This window comes from Cynara cardunculus (genome assembly GCF_001531365.2).
Source record: "Cynara cardunculus var. scolymus isolate 2C chromosome LG 15, CcrdV1, whole genome shotgun sequence".
Lineage (NCBI taxonomy): Eukaryota > Viridiplantae > Streptophyta > Magnoliopsida > Asterales > Asteraceae > Cynara > Cynara cardunculus.
Genome location: NC_037542.1, coordinates 3,349,329 through 3,363,865, shown reverse-complemented (window position 1 = coordinate 3,363,865; position 14,537 = coordinate 3,349,329). Strand labels below are relative to the sequence as shown.

The following is a 14,537-nucleotide window of genomic DNA, read 5'->3' as shown; positions in this document are numbered from 1 at the left end:
TTTATTTGGTTGTTTGGATCGATAAATGGGTGATGTCTCATCCTATTGATGTGACAAAAGAGGTTTGTTTTGATACAACACAATTTATTTGTTATTTATACAAAGATAGGTGTTATAAAAGTGTTTTGGTGATTTTTCCACCTTGTTATAGCAAACAAAAGGATTTCTCACTAGACCTCATGGTCTAACCCTTATTTTGGTGTTTTAAAATGTACATTACAGGTCGGGCATAATATGATGATAAAGGGAAAGTATGAAGATTATATGATTGCTTTTAGGAATGATGTGTTATCTTTTGTACTAAGATAATGTGGAAAAAATTGGTAGCTACTTTCGTAATGTAGCTTTTGTAGATATCGTGACCAAATGTGTAAATTTGTATTTCTTAATATATGAAATACAAAAATCATGATCATGATTCTTGATGCACAAAGAGTTGTCAGATGATAGGAGGGCACCATGCCTTTTCAAAAGTGTCAACCCCCTTCCATTTATCGAACCTGACCATCATTCCCCTCGTATGCTAAGGATATTCCGTGCTAGTTCATGGTCACAAATGATCTCTATGTGCTAGATCTCTTTGAGACTAATCTCCAAACTTTGATCTTCATGATGAAGTTGCATGGCTCATGTTTTCCCATCAAAGCTTTTGTGTCTTAGCAATTGATTTTAATTAATACCCATTATATATTGTCGTTTCCTTCTCGTAGAGATATGTTTCAGTTTGATGAGGTTTTGCCATAACATGTTGGCAATTTTACAAACTAGATTATCCATTTTACTATAGAACATACGAAATTGACCCCAAATGGTTTGGTTTGAACCAAAAATGATAACTGGTAATTTTTTTTAAATTTTCTAATGCAAAATATGCATTTTTGATAATTATTTTTAGAATTTTTAACCTAAAATGGGCTTGACCTATTATTAAATAAATGTCGAATGCAAAATAAAATATTCTATCGACATTAAAAATTAAATGAAAAAGAAATCAGAACAAAGTTAGAATAAGATAAAAATAGGCAGAAAAACTTTTAAACGAAAATAGAGGAATACAAGGGATTCACTCCCTTTCTCTCAAGAAATGAGCAATTGAACAAACATTAGAGCATGTCAACATGTATTATTATTTTCCGTATAATACTTACATCTACATAATACTGCATAAATCAGTTGAAATTGTCGGTCTCTCACCCTCTTCTATTTGTAGCTTTTGTCGTTTATCCAATTTGTAAAAACATTTGGTTCTTTTGTGCAATTATTTAACCAACATGGCTTCCCATTCACATAACATATATGTTTTCGTGTTTTCTTTAGATATTGATCACTTATATTTGGGTTTACAGTGTTCGTTTCCCTCAACTTTCTCGTATAGTGATCATCAATCTTGGAAGCAATATGACATATAATTGAAGTCCACAACTGCATTGATGTAAGAAGTTGCACTTAATTTCCATCATTAAAGCTCAATCTTGGCTTAGGACTGGAGACCATCATGAAGTAGAATAGTACTGCATCCATATTCAAGTTTTAGAAGTTAATGTCATATTTGATGTCCTCACATTTGTTGATGGAGCATATTTTCCTCATGGTATCACCACCACAAAGTTATTATGTTTGTGAGGTAGAACAGTGTGCTTTGTATCTAGGTGTCTTTAGTTTTCCGAGATGCCTTACACTTAAAGACAATAGGTTATGTGACTTCATGAAACTATCAAGTTCCCTTCTGTTACGTGTTCATAGCTAGGGTTTGGAAGCATCAATCCTTGAAAGCGATTTTTGTTATGACCTTGCATAAGAGTTTGTTTCCTTACAAAAAAGCTAGGTACGCCTTTGTGTCCACAAGTTGTTGTTGCATGGTCTCACATTTTGTGCCAAGTTTGAATGTCTCTTATCTCCTTTCTCCCAAAAGGTTGAGGTTTACGTTTACGTCATTACTAGGATCAACCTCCTTGGCTTTCACTCCATCTCAATGTTCCTCATGTATGTCCTGGTATCAACGATGCTCATCCAAGGTAGTCTCAATGCTAATCATCATCGATCCAGTGTCTATTACCATGCCCTTGGAATAGTCGTGATGTTCTACTTGACCCTCAACCCCATATGCTTTATATATCACCTGAATGTTTCTTGGATGAGATTGTGGACGAAAGACTCATTATTTGTGGAGTCATGAACGTTATAGAGTACTAAACATGAAAGATATCAGAATTGCTTGCAACATTATAGAATCTTCTTCATAGTACACTAATTCTCTGCAAATACAAAGAGTATCTCAGATGATTCTAGTCTATTACCAAGATATAAGGATATGTCAGAATACATTGTAAAACTCTACAAAAACATTTGATTTACAGACTCAAACTGAAAGCCGATAAAACTAAAAATTTCATTTGTTTGATAGATCAAATCACTAAAAATTCTATATTTTTTAGGTGAGTTCTTGGTTGGATGGTTTGTTGGTGGTGTAGTAGGCACTAAACATGTGTTTGTAGACAATGGTATTGTGATACAAAAGGCATGTGACAAGCCACTCATACTCAACCACCCCTTTAGGTTATCTTAGAATACATAAAAAGAATATAATTAATTTAACTAAAATCATCATTTTATTTATTATTTATCATCATAAAATATTTAAAACCTAAGTTTCTATTTTATCATTACTACAAGGTTTGTTATATATTTTTATTATTAATGAAAACCTTTTTTTTTTATTAAATCATGTATTTAATAAATGCATTTTTCTAAGTGATGATATATTTCAAATTAAAATTCCAATTGAAAAAAGAGAATGTAGTTAAGTGTCTATTTTAAACAGTGTTCTAGAAGACTCGTTGTAACAGTCGTTGTAGTGTATTGTGATTCAAAACTTGTGTTTAACATTATGTTAAGATTGTGACATGCCATGGTCTAATGTGTTGTTTTTGTAACGTGATATTTGATTTTTCTTATTTTTTTAATATCATACTTGTTACTATTTAATATATAACCTAATTAAAGTGTTTAACATCATTGACTTATTAAGTAATAGTATAAAACATATGTTTATATATATACATATAAAATACGGCATAAATTCTACAACCATAAGTTATGGCTTGAAAAACACTGTGTCTCCAAAAGCTGGAGGCTTAGACTCACCAACGATCTCAAATCATTTAAAACCTTGATTTTAAGTGTTTGAGATTGCTTATAAAAAAATTATTGACTTATTCCGGTGTGGCACCGATAATAAGCATTTTTGAGTGTTTGGATAAACAACTTATACTAGTGCCAAACCGGTAATAAGAAGTTTTTGAAGAAGTTAAACTCTTTTAACTTATGATAAGTTGATAAGTGATTTTCTAAAAAAACATAAGTTGTTTCAAATAAGCAATCCCAAATAAATAAATTAGAAGTTAAATAGACAAAAAAATTCTAGCATCCTTTTTATGATAATATGATGGCTAGGGTTAGAGGGAGAAAAAAGTTCAACCTCTTACGTAACGTTTGGTTCGTAAAATGTTTTTGGATGGAATGTAATATGTTAAAGGAATTTGACTTTGAAGGAATTGGAATGAAATGTTGTCAGGTTTGACCACCTGTTTGTTGGCAGACATTGGAATGTAATCTATTAAGAAATTAGAATTCAATAGTTTGGTTCACATAATGTAGTTTTAGAATTGGAATAAAATATTGGTAAATAACCTTTTTTGAAAATTTTATTTTTTAAAACTAAAAATACTTTAATAAAATAATTATTTAATATGTAAAACAATATAAAATACACAACCCAAATATAATCATAAGACAAACGACGTTACTAAATCGATGGTGGTCGGCGGTAGTTCAGATCGGTGGTGGTCCACAGTGGTTCAGATGGTGGTGGTCCGCAATGATTCAGATCGATGGTGGTCCGCAGTGGTTCAAATGGAGGTGGTCAACGATGGTTCAGATAGGCGGTGGAGGTGGTGATTGTTCAAATCGATGGTGGTTGGCGGTGTCCGATGGTGATTCAGATCGATGGTAGTCGTCGATGGTTGGCAGTGATATAGATTGATGGTAGTCCGTTGTGGTTCAGGTGACGATGGTTGGATGTGGTTCAGATCGGTGATGGTCAATGGTGGTTTAGATCGGTGGTGCTTCATATTGGTAGTAGTTAGCGGTGGTTCAGATCGATGGTGGTCCGTGGTGGTTCAGATGACGATGGTAGACATTGGTTCAAATCGACGGTGTCAGATGATGGTTTAGATTGGTAATGGTCGATGGTGGTTCAGATCAGCGGTGATTTAGATCGGTAGTGGTCGGCAGTGGTTCAGATCAACGGTTGTTTAGATCGGTAGTGATCGGTGGTGGTTCAGATCAGCGGTGGTTTAGATCGGTAGTGGTCGACGGTGGTTCAGATCGGTGGTAATCGATGGTGGTTCAGATCGGTGGTAGTCGGTGGTGGTGGTTCAGATCGGTGGTAGTCGGTGGTGGTGGTTCAGATCGGTGGTAGTCGGCGGTGGTTCAGATCAGTGGTAGTCGGTGGTGGTAGTTTATATCGGTGGTAGTCGGTGGTGGTAGTTTATATCGGTGGTAGTCGGTGGTGGTAGTTTATATCGGTGGTAGTCGGTGGTGGTGGTGGTCGGCGGTGGTTTAGATCGGTGGTAGTCGATGGTGGTTCAGATCGGTGGTGGTCGATGGTGGTTCAGATCGGTGGTGGTCGGCGGTGGTTCAGATTGGTGGTGGTCGGCGGTGGTTCAGATCGGTGATAGTCGGTGGTGGTTCAGATTGGTGGTAGTCGGCGGTGGTTCAGATCTGTGGTAGTCAGTGGTGGTGGTCGGCGGTGGTTCAGATCAATAGTAGTCGGTGGTGGTGGTGGTCGGCGGTGGTTTAGATCGGTGGTAGTCGATGGTGGTTCAGATCGGTGGTGGTCGGCGGTGGTTCAGATCGGTGGTGGTCGGCGGTGGTTCAGATCGGTGATAGTCGGTGGTGGTCGGCGGTGGTTCAGATTGGTGGTAGTCGGCGGTGGTTCAGATCTGTGGTAGTCGGTGGTGGTGGTCGGCGATGGTTCAGATCAATAGTAGTCGGTGGTGGTGGTGGTCGGCGGTGGTTTAGATCAATGGTAGTCGGCAATAGTTTAGATCGGTGGTAGTCGGTGGTGGTGGTCGACGGTGGTTCAAATCGGTGGTAGTGGTGGTGGTGGTCGACGGTGGTTCAGATCGGTGGTAGTCGGTGGTGGTGGTCGGCGGTGGTTCAGATTGGTGGTAGTCAGTGGTTCAAATTGGTGGTAGTCGGTGGTTCAGATCGGTGGTGGTCAGTGGTGGTGGTTGGCGGTGGTTCAGATTGATGGTAGTCAGTGGTGGTTCAAATCAATAGTGGTCGGAGGTGGTCGACGATGGTTATATTGAGTTTTATGAGATTAGAGTATATTAGGTTAAAGACATATTTGGTATAATGAAGATAGAGATTTCATTCCATCAAAATACCATGCACTTGTTAAGGAATGTTAAATTCTTTTATTTGTGGAATTTGTAGGATTTTGAAAATTACTTTCGTGAAAAAAAATGAACCAAACAAGAGAATGAAATTTGGTCAATATAATTCAACATTCCAATTCCATCAGATTACTCAAGAATATGCGAACCTTTTTTGGTTGTCATAATACAAGTATATATGTAAAGTAAATGAAAATGTGTAAATATGTGTAATAAAGGTGGGCGAAGTATTCAAGATCCAATATCTCTTAAAAAAGACGAAAATATCCATCATTTACAAAAATACATTATGATCATTTCTGTCGACCAACCGACTCCAAAGTGTTCTCATAATAAAGATTGCTCTCACGATATGTATATGGTTTGTATTTGTTCATTTGGAAATGTTGTAAGAAAACTCTTACATTTTCCAAAAAAATGTATTTATAAATTATATTTATTTTGCTATTATTATTATTACCAACATCTATTTTTGTTATTAACCAATAACATTTGAATAAAATTTCAATCAAATTAAGACTTCATAGGTCGAAGGGTAATTTTGTTTCAGTAATCTTATTTATCGGTCATTATTATGCTATTTTTAGGATCTTGGAAGTGGTACTTGATTTTGTAACACAAAGAAAACCATTTCTTTACTTATAGTTCGTGTCCACTTGATTCGTATATTCTTATGTATCGTAATCCAGACTTGTTTGAATTTCAAATCCATCCAACAACCACAATAAATATGATAATATGCAATGTATATGGACAACACGTTTTTTTCCTAACTCAAATATCCATAGTCACCGTCAAGGAATTTTATGAAACATTTAATGTGCAAGTAAAATAACTTACGATGATGAAAATTGAACCCCAATATTTTTTTTGATTAACCTGGATATCCAACTTGCTAAGGGAGCTGGCTAATCTCAGGGCGACCACCTGTTTTGCAGATAGCCCGGAGTCACAACATTTGAACCTCCGTGGCTACAAGGGGAATTTTATTCCTCCTTGGATTTAAACCTGAGACCTCTTGCTACTTTTGACCTTTGGAGCAAAGCTCAAACCAATATTTAAGATCTAAACTTCAAGAATCCTTATATATATATATATATATATATATATATATATATATATATATATCCAAGGGAATGATCAATTAGAACAAGAGAGGGATTAAAGAGAAGACTATACGTACAAACAATTCGATGGAGAGCTGAACAACGAGATAGATAGAAGGTCCCAACCAAACTTGATAAAAAAGAGAGAAGCAGAAGGACGTAGACGACAGAGGGGGGAACATCGGGTGAAACGAGAGAGTCGAACTGGTCAAGAGAGAGAAGTGACATATCATGAGGGTAGGGTTGGAAACTTGCACCAGAATACATAAATCTTTCCCCTTGTTGCTTAAAAGTTAAGCCAAGCCACCACCTTAATTTTAGAACAAAATAACAAACACTTCTTATGATTAAACGAATCAAGTTAAAAACAAGTAAATCTTTAAGTCATGAAAGTGCATTTTCTCGAGGAATATCAGTTGTTTATGATTCCCATCGAAATAAACCATAGCTTTTGCATTCAGTATCTTTCTTTATAGAAAATTAAAAGTCCATTTAAGAAGAAAAGTTTGATGAAAAAAATCATAAACTGTTATAAAGATTACGTTTTGATATAGTCCGACAGGGACGGACCCGTAATTTTTTTCAAATGGTGGCACCATTTGACTATAAGAAAAAAACTATAACGAAAAAATTTCAAGCAGTGGCACCGGTTGACCATAAGAAACAAATATACGAATTTTTTTTTTCAATCGGTGACACTATTTGATTAAGAAAATGACACTAACAAGATTTGAATTTGGGTCTAGAGTGGAATAAAAACCGTGCAAGCCAATTCTACCAAATAAAACTTGTTCTCATTGTAATTTTAAAATACATACGATGACACACAACAGATTAATACGGTTGCACCTTTTACGAACCTAATTTTTTTTACCTTTTGACAGAGAAATAATAACCGTGGTAGGTCCGTCCATGTAGTCCGATGCCTAATATTTGTTAGTTTTGACATTAAAGACTTATACATCATCGTATCGGAAAATATATAAACCTTTAAAAAAATATAAAAAGTGATTAAAGCACAAAACCAAAAGATTCATAGCATTGTTTTCACATGTGTACAATGAATACAAAAAAGTAAATCGAAACTTAAACATATGTACTGTTTATTGAACAAGGACATTGCACTATGTGATATGCCCTCAAAACGGTATTGGAATGGTCTCCATCGACATGTCCTACAACCAGTTTTCTTTGGACACATATGTCCTCCAACTTGATCCTCTTCCCCACTTTTTTCCATTTCCCCCCTCCTAATTTCCCTCTTCTTGCACTCTTTCTCGCCGGCGATCTCTCATCTTTCTCACTTTCTCACTTTCATCTTCAAGAATCAAGATCAACCTCTTATCACTAAACCCTTTCTACAAATCCTCCTATTTTCTCTGTTTCTCTCTCTATGAATTAGAAGAAGATGGACTCCAGGTAGTTGTTGATGCGATGAAAGCTATATCTTTTATTGATTTCAGGTGAGTTTAGTAGTTTTGAAGGTGGGTTTTTTATTATGGCATGTGGGTTGTTGTTTGGGTTCTTGGATGTGAAGATGTACTGTTTCTTGATCTCTGGGAATGGAAGAATTTTTCCCAAGTAAGAGAATTTGGGGTTTTCATGGTAATCTAACAAAAGGTGTTCTTCTAGGATTGTAAGTTCTTGTAACTGCAGTTCATGATTTGATGTCGCGTTTTGTTGATTTAGGGTTTGTTTGAGGGAAATTGAGAATCTTTCTCGAGTAGGGTTGAAATTTCCCAAAAAGATTCCTTTTTTAGTTTCTGAGCAGATCGTATAATAAAATATGTTTCAATCGAGTTGATCGTAAGGTAGTGAAATCTGCAAAAGCCAATACTTCATTTGCTTAGTTGTGAGCTCTTGATTTTGATCAATGGAGGCTAAATTTGGAGGAAACCCTCATCATTACTATGGACCGGTGGTGTCCGATTTGAAGGCTGTTGGAAAGACAAGTATGGAGTGGGATTTAAATGATTGGAAATGGGACGGCGATCTGTTCGCAGCCACCCCATTAAATGCAATATCATCAGATTGCAGGAGTAGGCAATTGTTCCCTGTTACATCAGGGGCTGACGCAAATACCGGTGTATCTAATAGTTCTTCATCTTGCTCTGATGAAGGGAAGAGGGAATTGGAGAAGAGGAGGAGGGTTGTGGTTCTTGATGAAGAAGAACAAGTGGGTGATGAAGTTGGGGCTCTTAACTTAAATCTTGGAGGGCAAATGTACTCATGGGAAGGAAAGAGTGGGAAGAAGTCTAAAGTGGGTGGAGCCACACCCAACCGTGCAGTTTGTCAGGTAGATGATTGCCAAACCGATTTGACCGGTGCAAAGGATTATCATAGAAGACATAAGGTTTGTAATCTGCATTCCAAGTCCACCAAGGCATTGGTAGGGAATGTGATGCAAAGGTTTTGCCAGCAGTGCAGCAGGTGAGTTGACTGTTATTTATAATCATACACTACTCATACTTGTGAGACTTGTGCTAGAATGTGATATTTATTGGTTGTTGTTTTTGCTAAAAAAGAATCTGATGTACCAGGTGCAATCATATATATTGGAACTCATGACAAACTCACTCACACTCATAGAGACATGATCTTAAAGTGCTTTTAGTTTAGATCTCCATATGCCTTGCAAGATGAAAATCTTGTAAGTTAGGAATCTGACATTAAGATCTGATCTGGGGTCCCATCTACGAGAAATGGGAATGGACCCTCAAAAATGGAGAATGGAGTAAAATGGTTAACAAATAGAGCTTAAGATTCCATGTTTGCGCTATGTAGTGTTCATTGGTTTTAAATTTGACACTATTTATCACAACCCACCATTGTTGCTTCAAACTTTTAGTTTCTTGCGCTTAAAAAGGATATGTTTTTTTAGTTTGATTCAATCTTATACTAGCGTTTCTTTTTTCTATTAGCTTGTAGCTCGTGAAAGTAATTTCGGTATGATTTTATTTGCTTATATATGTGGGCAGGTTTCATGCTCTTCAGGAATTTGATGAAGGAAAGAGAAGTTGTCGACGGCGTTTAGCAGGACATAATAGACGGAGAAGAAAGACACATCCAGAAAACACAATTAATGGAGTGTCGCTAAATGATGAACGCAGCTGTAGTTATTTGCTCGTTAGTCTGTTGAGGATACTCTCCAATGTACAATGTAAGCATTTATCTGATCAAATGTCATCATGTCATGCTGCATGTAATAAAATGAAACCAGCCATGAGTTCTTGAATGATGACATAATAAAATCGAGTTTTTTTTTTATATTATTGAAGGTAACTCGTTTGGGTCATGGAAAAGCCTCTTGCAAAATGCAAGGCTAAGACTGCATACATAAACTTCCCTCCCCAACTGTCACGAAAGAAGCATAGGGTCACCATTTCTTGACTTGTTGGACTATAATATAAAATTAGTAGATTCCTGATAAAGATGGGTTTATGAAGCCACGACTAGTAGCATCATAACATTCTAGAGTATTTCTTTAAATTTCATCTTTCCTTTTCTTTTTCTCGTGCTTTTGTATTTAGGGAGATGGGGGCAGAGTTGATGTTGAAGCGTCAACTTAAAGATGTTTAAATGCATGAGTTTACTAATCTGTCATTAGATCTGCTGGTTAGCTGTGATTTATGTTCAGTTGAGTAATGCAAGTAGATGATGAATCTTGATCTGTTTGACCCCAAAAGTCGAAGCATACCATAAATCATGACTGGGGATTATTTTCTGTAATTTGCAGCTAATACCTCAGAGCAAAGCAAAGATCAAGATCTGCTCTCTCATCTTTTGAAAAACCTTGCCAGTCTTGCCGGTACAGTCAATGACAAAAACTCATCTGGATTATTATCTGGATCCCAATGCTTGCAGGATGCTGGGACATCCTCTGCACCCCCTGAAAAGGTAAAGCTCTGTTAATAATTTTCATTTTGCTGGTGCCATTTTGTGTGGTGTGAATTAGAACTGAAACGGAGACATAAAATGGAAAATGGTATAAATGAGATAGATTCTTGGTTTCATATCTAACTTGTGGAAAATCTTTACTTATAGGAGCCTCTGCAGCCTGTCGGAGAAACCGTAAACCCTTCAAGATTAGACATGATGCATAGAGGAGTTTTAGGAACCCCAGATCCTTGCCAAATTACAATTTCCTCAAATAACAAAGCTCCCACTGAAGCTAATACCGTGGAAGCTACTGTTGGAAAGATGAAACTGAACAACATTGACTTGAACATGGTTTATGATGATTCTCAAGATTGTATGGAACCCACAGAGAGCTTTGAAACACCTGAAAATACAGACAATGTGCCCATATGGTTACGCAGGCACCCTCACAAGTCAAGTCCTCCTCAGACAAGTGGGAACTCTGGCTCAACAGCAACGCAGTCACCATCTAGTTCCAGTGGGGAAGCACAGGTATAACATATCTTCTTCTTGTGAAAATAAAAAATAAAACAACGTACCTCCAAGGCTGCACATTTTGACTTTTGGGATCAAAGCTTATTATTATTACTTTTTATGTGCAAAAAAATTGACATGAAATGTGTTGCAAATTTGATATTGGTCTTTTTTGCTTGTAGCACGTATTATGAAGTTTGATGTTGTTATCCAAGTTTCTTGTCGTATCACTTTCGATGTTAAATTGTAGCCTGTTCAAAAGTTTAAGTGTAACATTCTAGAAACGGGAGGAGCTAGATTTGTAATGTAGACGATTAATAAATACCCAAGTATTATATATTCATATAGAGTTTTTCCACTGTTTTTCAGAGTCGTACAGACCGGATTGTGTTCAAGCTATTTGGGAAAGATCCTAATGAGTTGCCTATTGTCCTTCGCAACCAGGTCTTTCTCCACCCCCCGTCTTGCACCTTATGGGTTCACTTTTTGTTGGATTAAATTCACTAAATTGCGTAAATTTCAGATCCTCGACTGGTTATTACACAGCCCTACTGATATTGAAGGTTACATTCGACCTGGATGTATCATATTAGCAATATATCTTCGAATGGACAACTCCTCCTGGGATGAGGTAAATCTTCGTGTCACTCAATGCATCAAGATTGCTAATCTTGTTTTAGGAATATGTGTAATAAATCAAATCAGCAAAAAAGGCTCGACTTTTAATTGGAATAAGCAAGATCAAGATATCAAAATTTCTGTACCTTATGCTTATATACTTAATTGTTATCATGCAGCTTTGCTATGATTTGAGCAGCCATTTGAGGAAGCTTTTGGATGCATCCAGTAATTCTTTCTGGAGAACAGGATGGGTTTATACTAGGGTGCTTGATCATGTTGCCTTTGTTTGCGATGGTTGGTTCTTTTCGCTGTACATTGTAAATCTTCTGTCTTTTTCACTTGGCCTCCCTAACTTATCTCAATTCTTGTGTTACAGGCCAGATTGTTTTGAACACAGCTTTGCCTCATAAAAGCCACAGGAAGTCCAGCATCTTGAACATTACACCCATAGCAGTTTCTGCTTCCGAGAGCACTCAATTTTCTGTCAAAGGCTTCAACATTTCATGGTCAACCTCAAGGTACTATCTTTCAATTCTTATTATTTTGCTCAGTTTGGTGTCCACTCCATCTGGCCCTTGAAAACAACAGCTGTTTCTTAGAATTATTTGACCATTAGTCAAATGTCTTTGAATACCCTTTAACAATGACAAAATAACGGAACTTTGTGAACCCCAATCAATATCAACAGTTCTTTATAGTGATCATCACAATGAGTAAATAAGTAATTTTACTATAAAAGTTCCAGTTTTCATGGGAAGGAGTGAGCGTCTCCTAACATTATTAATGATCTTTAAAATTCTTATTTTAGGATGCTCTGTGTACTGGAAGGTAGCTACCTTCTTCAGACTAGTTGTTCAGATTTAATGGAGGCAGCAGATTCTTTGATAAAACATGAAGACACCCAGTCCCTTAGCTTCTCCTGCCCTATACCTCATATTTCTGGGAGAGGATTCATAGAGGTGACTCAAAACATCACTTTTTTGGGACTCAATTTCATGTTAATTGGGTTTCTTACATCTTATTCTAAGAGTATTTATTCTTAACTTCTGACATCTGGATGCTATTTATTTGACTAGATCGAGGATGATAGCCTCAGCAGCAGCTTCTTTCCGTTTATAGTTGCAGAACAAGATGTTTGTTCAGAAATCCGTACACTTGAGAGCGACCTAGATGTGGTTGAAACTTCTGACGACACAGAAAGAGAGAAGAAAGAAATAGAAGCAAGGACACGGGCATTGGAGTTTGTAAATGAGATGGGTTGGCTTCTTCATCGGAGTCAGTTGAAAGTCAGATTGGGTTCCATGGATCCCAGTTCAGACTCTTTTTCGTTTAAAAGATTCAGGTGGCTCATAGAGTTTTCCATTGACCATGATTGGTGTGCTGTGGTGAAGAAACTTTTGGGCATTATCTTGAATGGAGCAGTAGAAACAGCTGAGCATGGTTCGGTTGAAGTTGCTTTGGTGGAAGTGGGATTACTTCATCGAGCTGTGAGGCGCAACTCCAACCGCATGGTTTCATTGCTCTTGAATTACCACCCAGAAAATGTTTCTGGGTCTGTTTTGTTTAGACCAGATGCTGCAGGACCTGGTGGATTGACTCCTCTTCATATTGCATCTGGTAAAGATGGTTCTGAGAGCGTGTTGGACGCATTAACAGATGATCCTCTACTGGTACTTTGTCTTCCTCTCATTTTCATCTCTTCCATAAACTCACTTACTAAACCACTAATTGCCATAAATAAACTCGGCCAACTCATTAACGATCAATTAAAAGATTCTCATGTTCTGCACCATTTTTTGACATCAAGCCAAGTACTTCCGACATGCAAAACGGATAAGGAACTAGTCACATAATCAAAGCTACCATTTTTCTATCTGTAGTAATTCATTTGAATACATAAAGAAATCTTGGAAGAATGTTGCTGAGTTACAGGGAAAACGTTGACTTGTTTCAGGTGGGGCTTGACGCATGGAGAAACTCGCGTGATAGTAGTGGTTTAAGTCCTTATGATTATGCGTCGCTGAGAGGGCATTACAATTACATCCATCTGGTTCAAAGAAAGATGAATAAAAAGAGATCAGAGAAGGGGCATGTAGTTGTTGACATGCCACCAACAGAGTCTCCTCTGTTTAAAGTGGCGGCCGGATTTGAAACCGAGAAAGGTGTTGTGGTAACAAGAGCCATTAGTTCGTGCAGTCGATGTGAGCGGAAAGTGGCGTATTATGGTGGTGGGCGTTCGTCGCTGGCGATATACAAACCGGCAATGCTGTCAATGGTGGCAATAGCTGCAGTGTGTGTGTGTGTGGCTCTGCTGTTCAAGAGCTCACCTCAGGTTATGTATGTATTCCAGCCCTTCATTTGGGAAAGGCTCAAGTATGGTGCAAGTTAATAGGGTTTCTTTTTTCTTTTTGTTTTTTTGGATATAATTTTATTAAAGAGATGATTATTGCCTTGGTTGCCTATCTCTATATATATTATATTATATTATGTCTGACTGACTGGAATCAAATGGAATGAGAGATATTATGTATAATGTGTATGTTTATTGTTTTGTTATTTTGTATTTGATCATGTTTATCAGTTGGTTACTTATTAATTTTTGGATATATACATTAATTGCCTCTAAACTTGAGATTATATGGAGTCCCAATCATTTCTTAACTCTGCAAAACAACTTGGATCAATCAAATGTCAAATCTTTTCCATCACATGCCTTAGTTAATGAGTAGGGGTAATTTTGTAATCTGTGATTACTTTAGTCGGTGGTTATTTAATGATTTCCATATTTTAATATGGGGGAGTGCCTAATGACACCCCTTTAACAGAGGTGTCAAACACTTTGGAAATTGAATCCGTCGTTAAAACCATAAAATATCAAAATCAATTAATAATATAATATATTTTATTATTATCATTATTATTTTATACATTAATATATATATATATATATATATAT

General features: G+C 36.8%; 1 protein-coding gene across 2 annotated transcripts; it reads left to right on the top strand.

Annotated features, from left to right (window-relative positions):
* Positions 1-7,877: 7,877 nt before the first annotated feature.
* LOC112527393 (squamosa promoter-binding-like protein 12) lies at positions 7,878-14,137 on the top strand. Of its 2 annotated transcripts, XM_025138023.1 has the most exons (12): positions 7,878-8,031; positions 8,689-8,998; positions 9,547-9,728; positions 10,305-10,465; positions 10,613-10,978; positions 11,330-11,404; positions 11,484-11,591; positions 11,758-11,875; positions 11,958-12,099; positions 12,390-12,540; positions 12,658-13,251; positions 13,536-14,137. In XM_025138023.1, the coding sequence occupies exons 2-12, from the start codon at positions 8,790-8,792 to the stop codon at positions 13,968-13,970; spliced, it is 2,541 nt and encodes an 846-aa protein (XP_024993791.1). In that variant the 5' UTR covers positions 7,878-8,031; positions 8,689-8,789; the 3' UTR covers positions 13,971-14,137. The 2 variants fall into 2 exon arrangements, with proteins under 2 accessions (XP_024993791.1, XP_024993790.1); XM_025138022.1 differs by having other exon boundaries at positions 7,878-8,998.
* Positions 14,138-14,537: the final 400 nt, after the last annotated feature.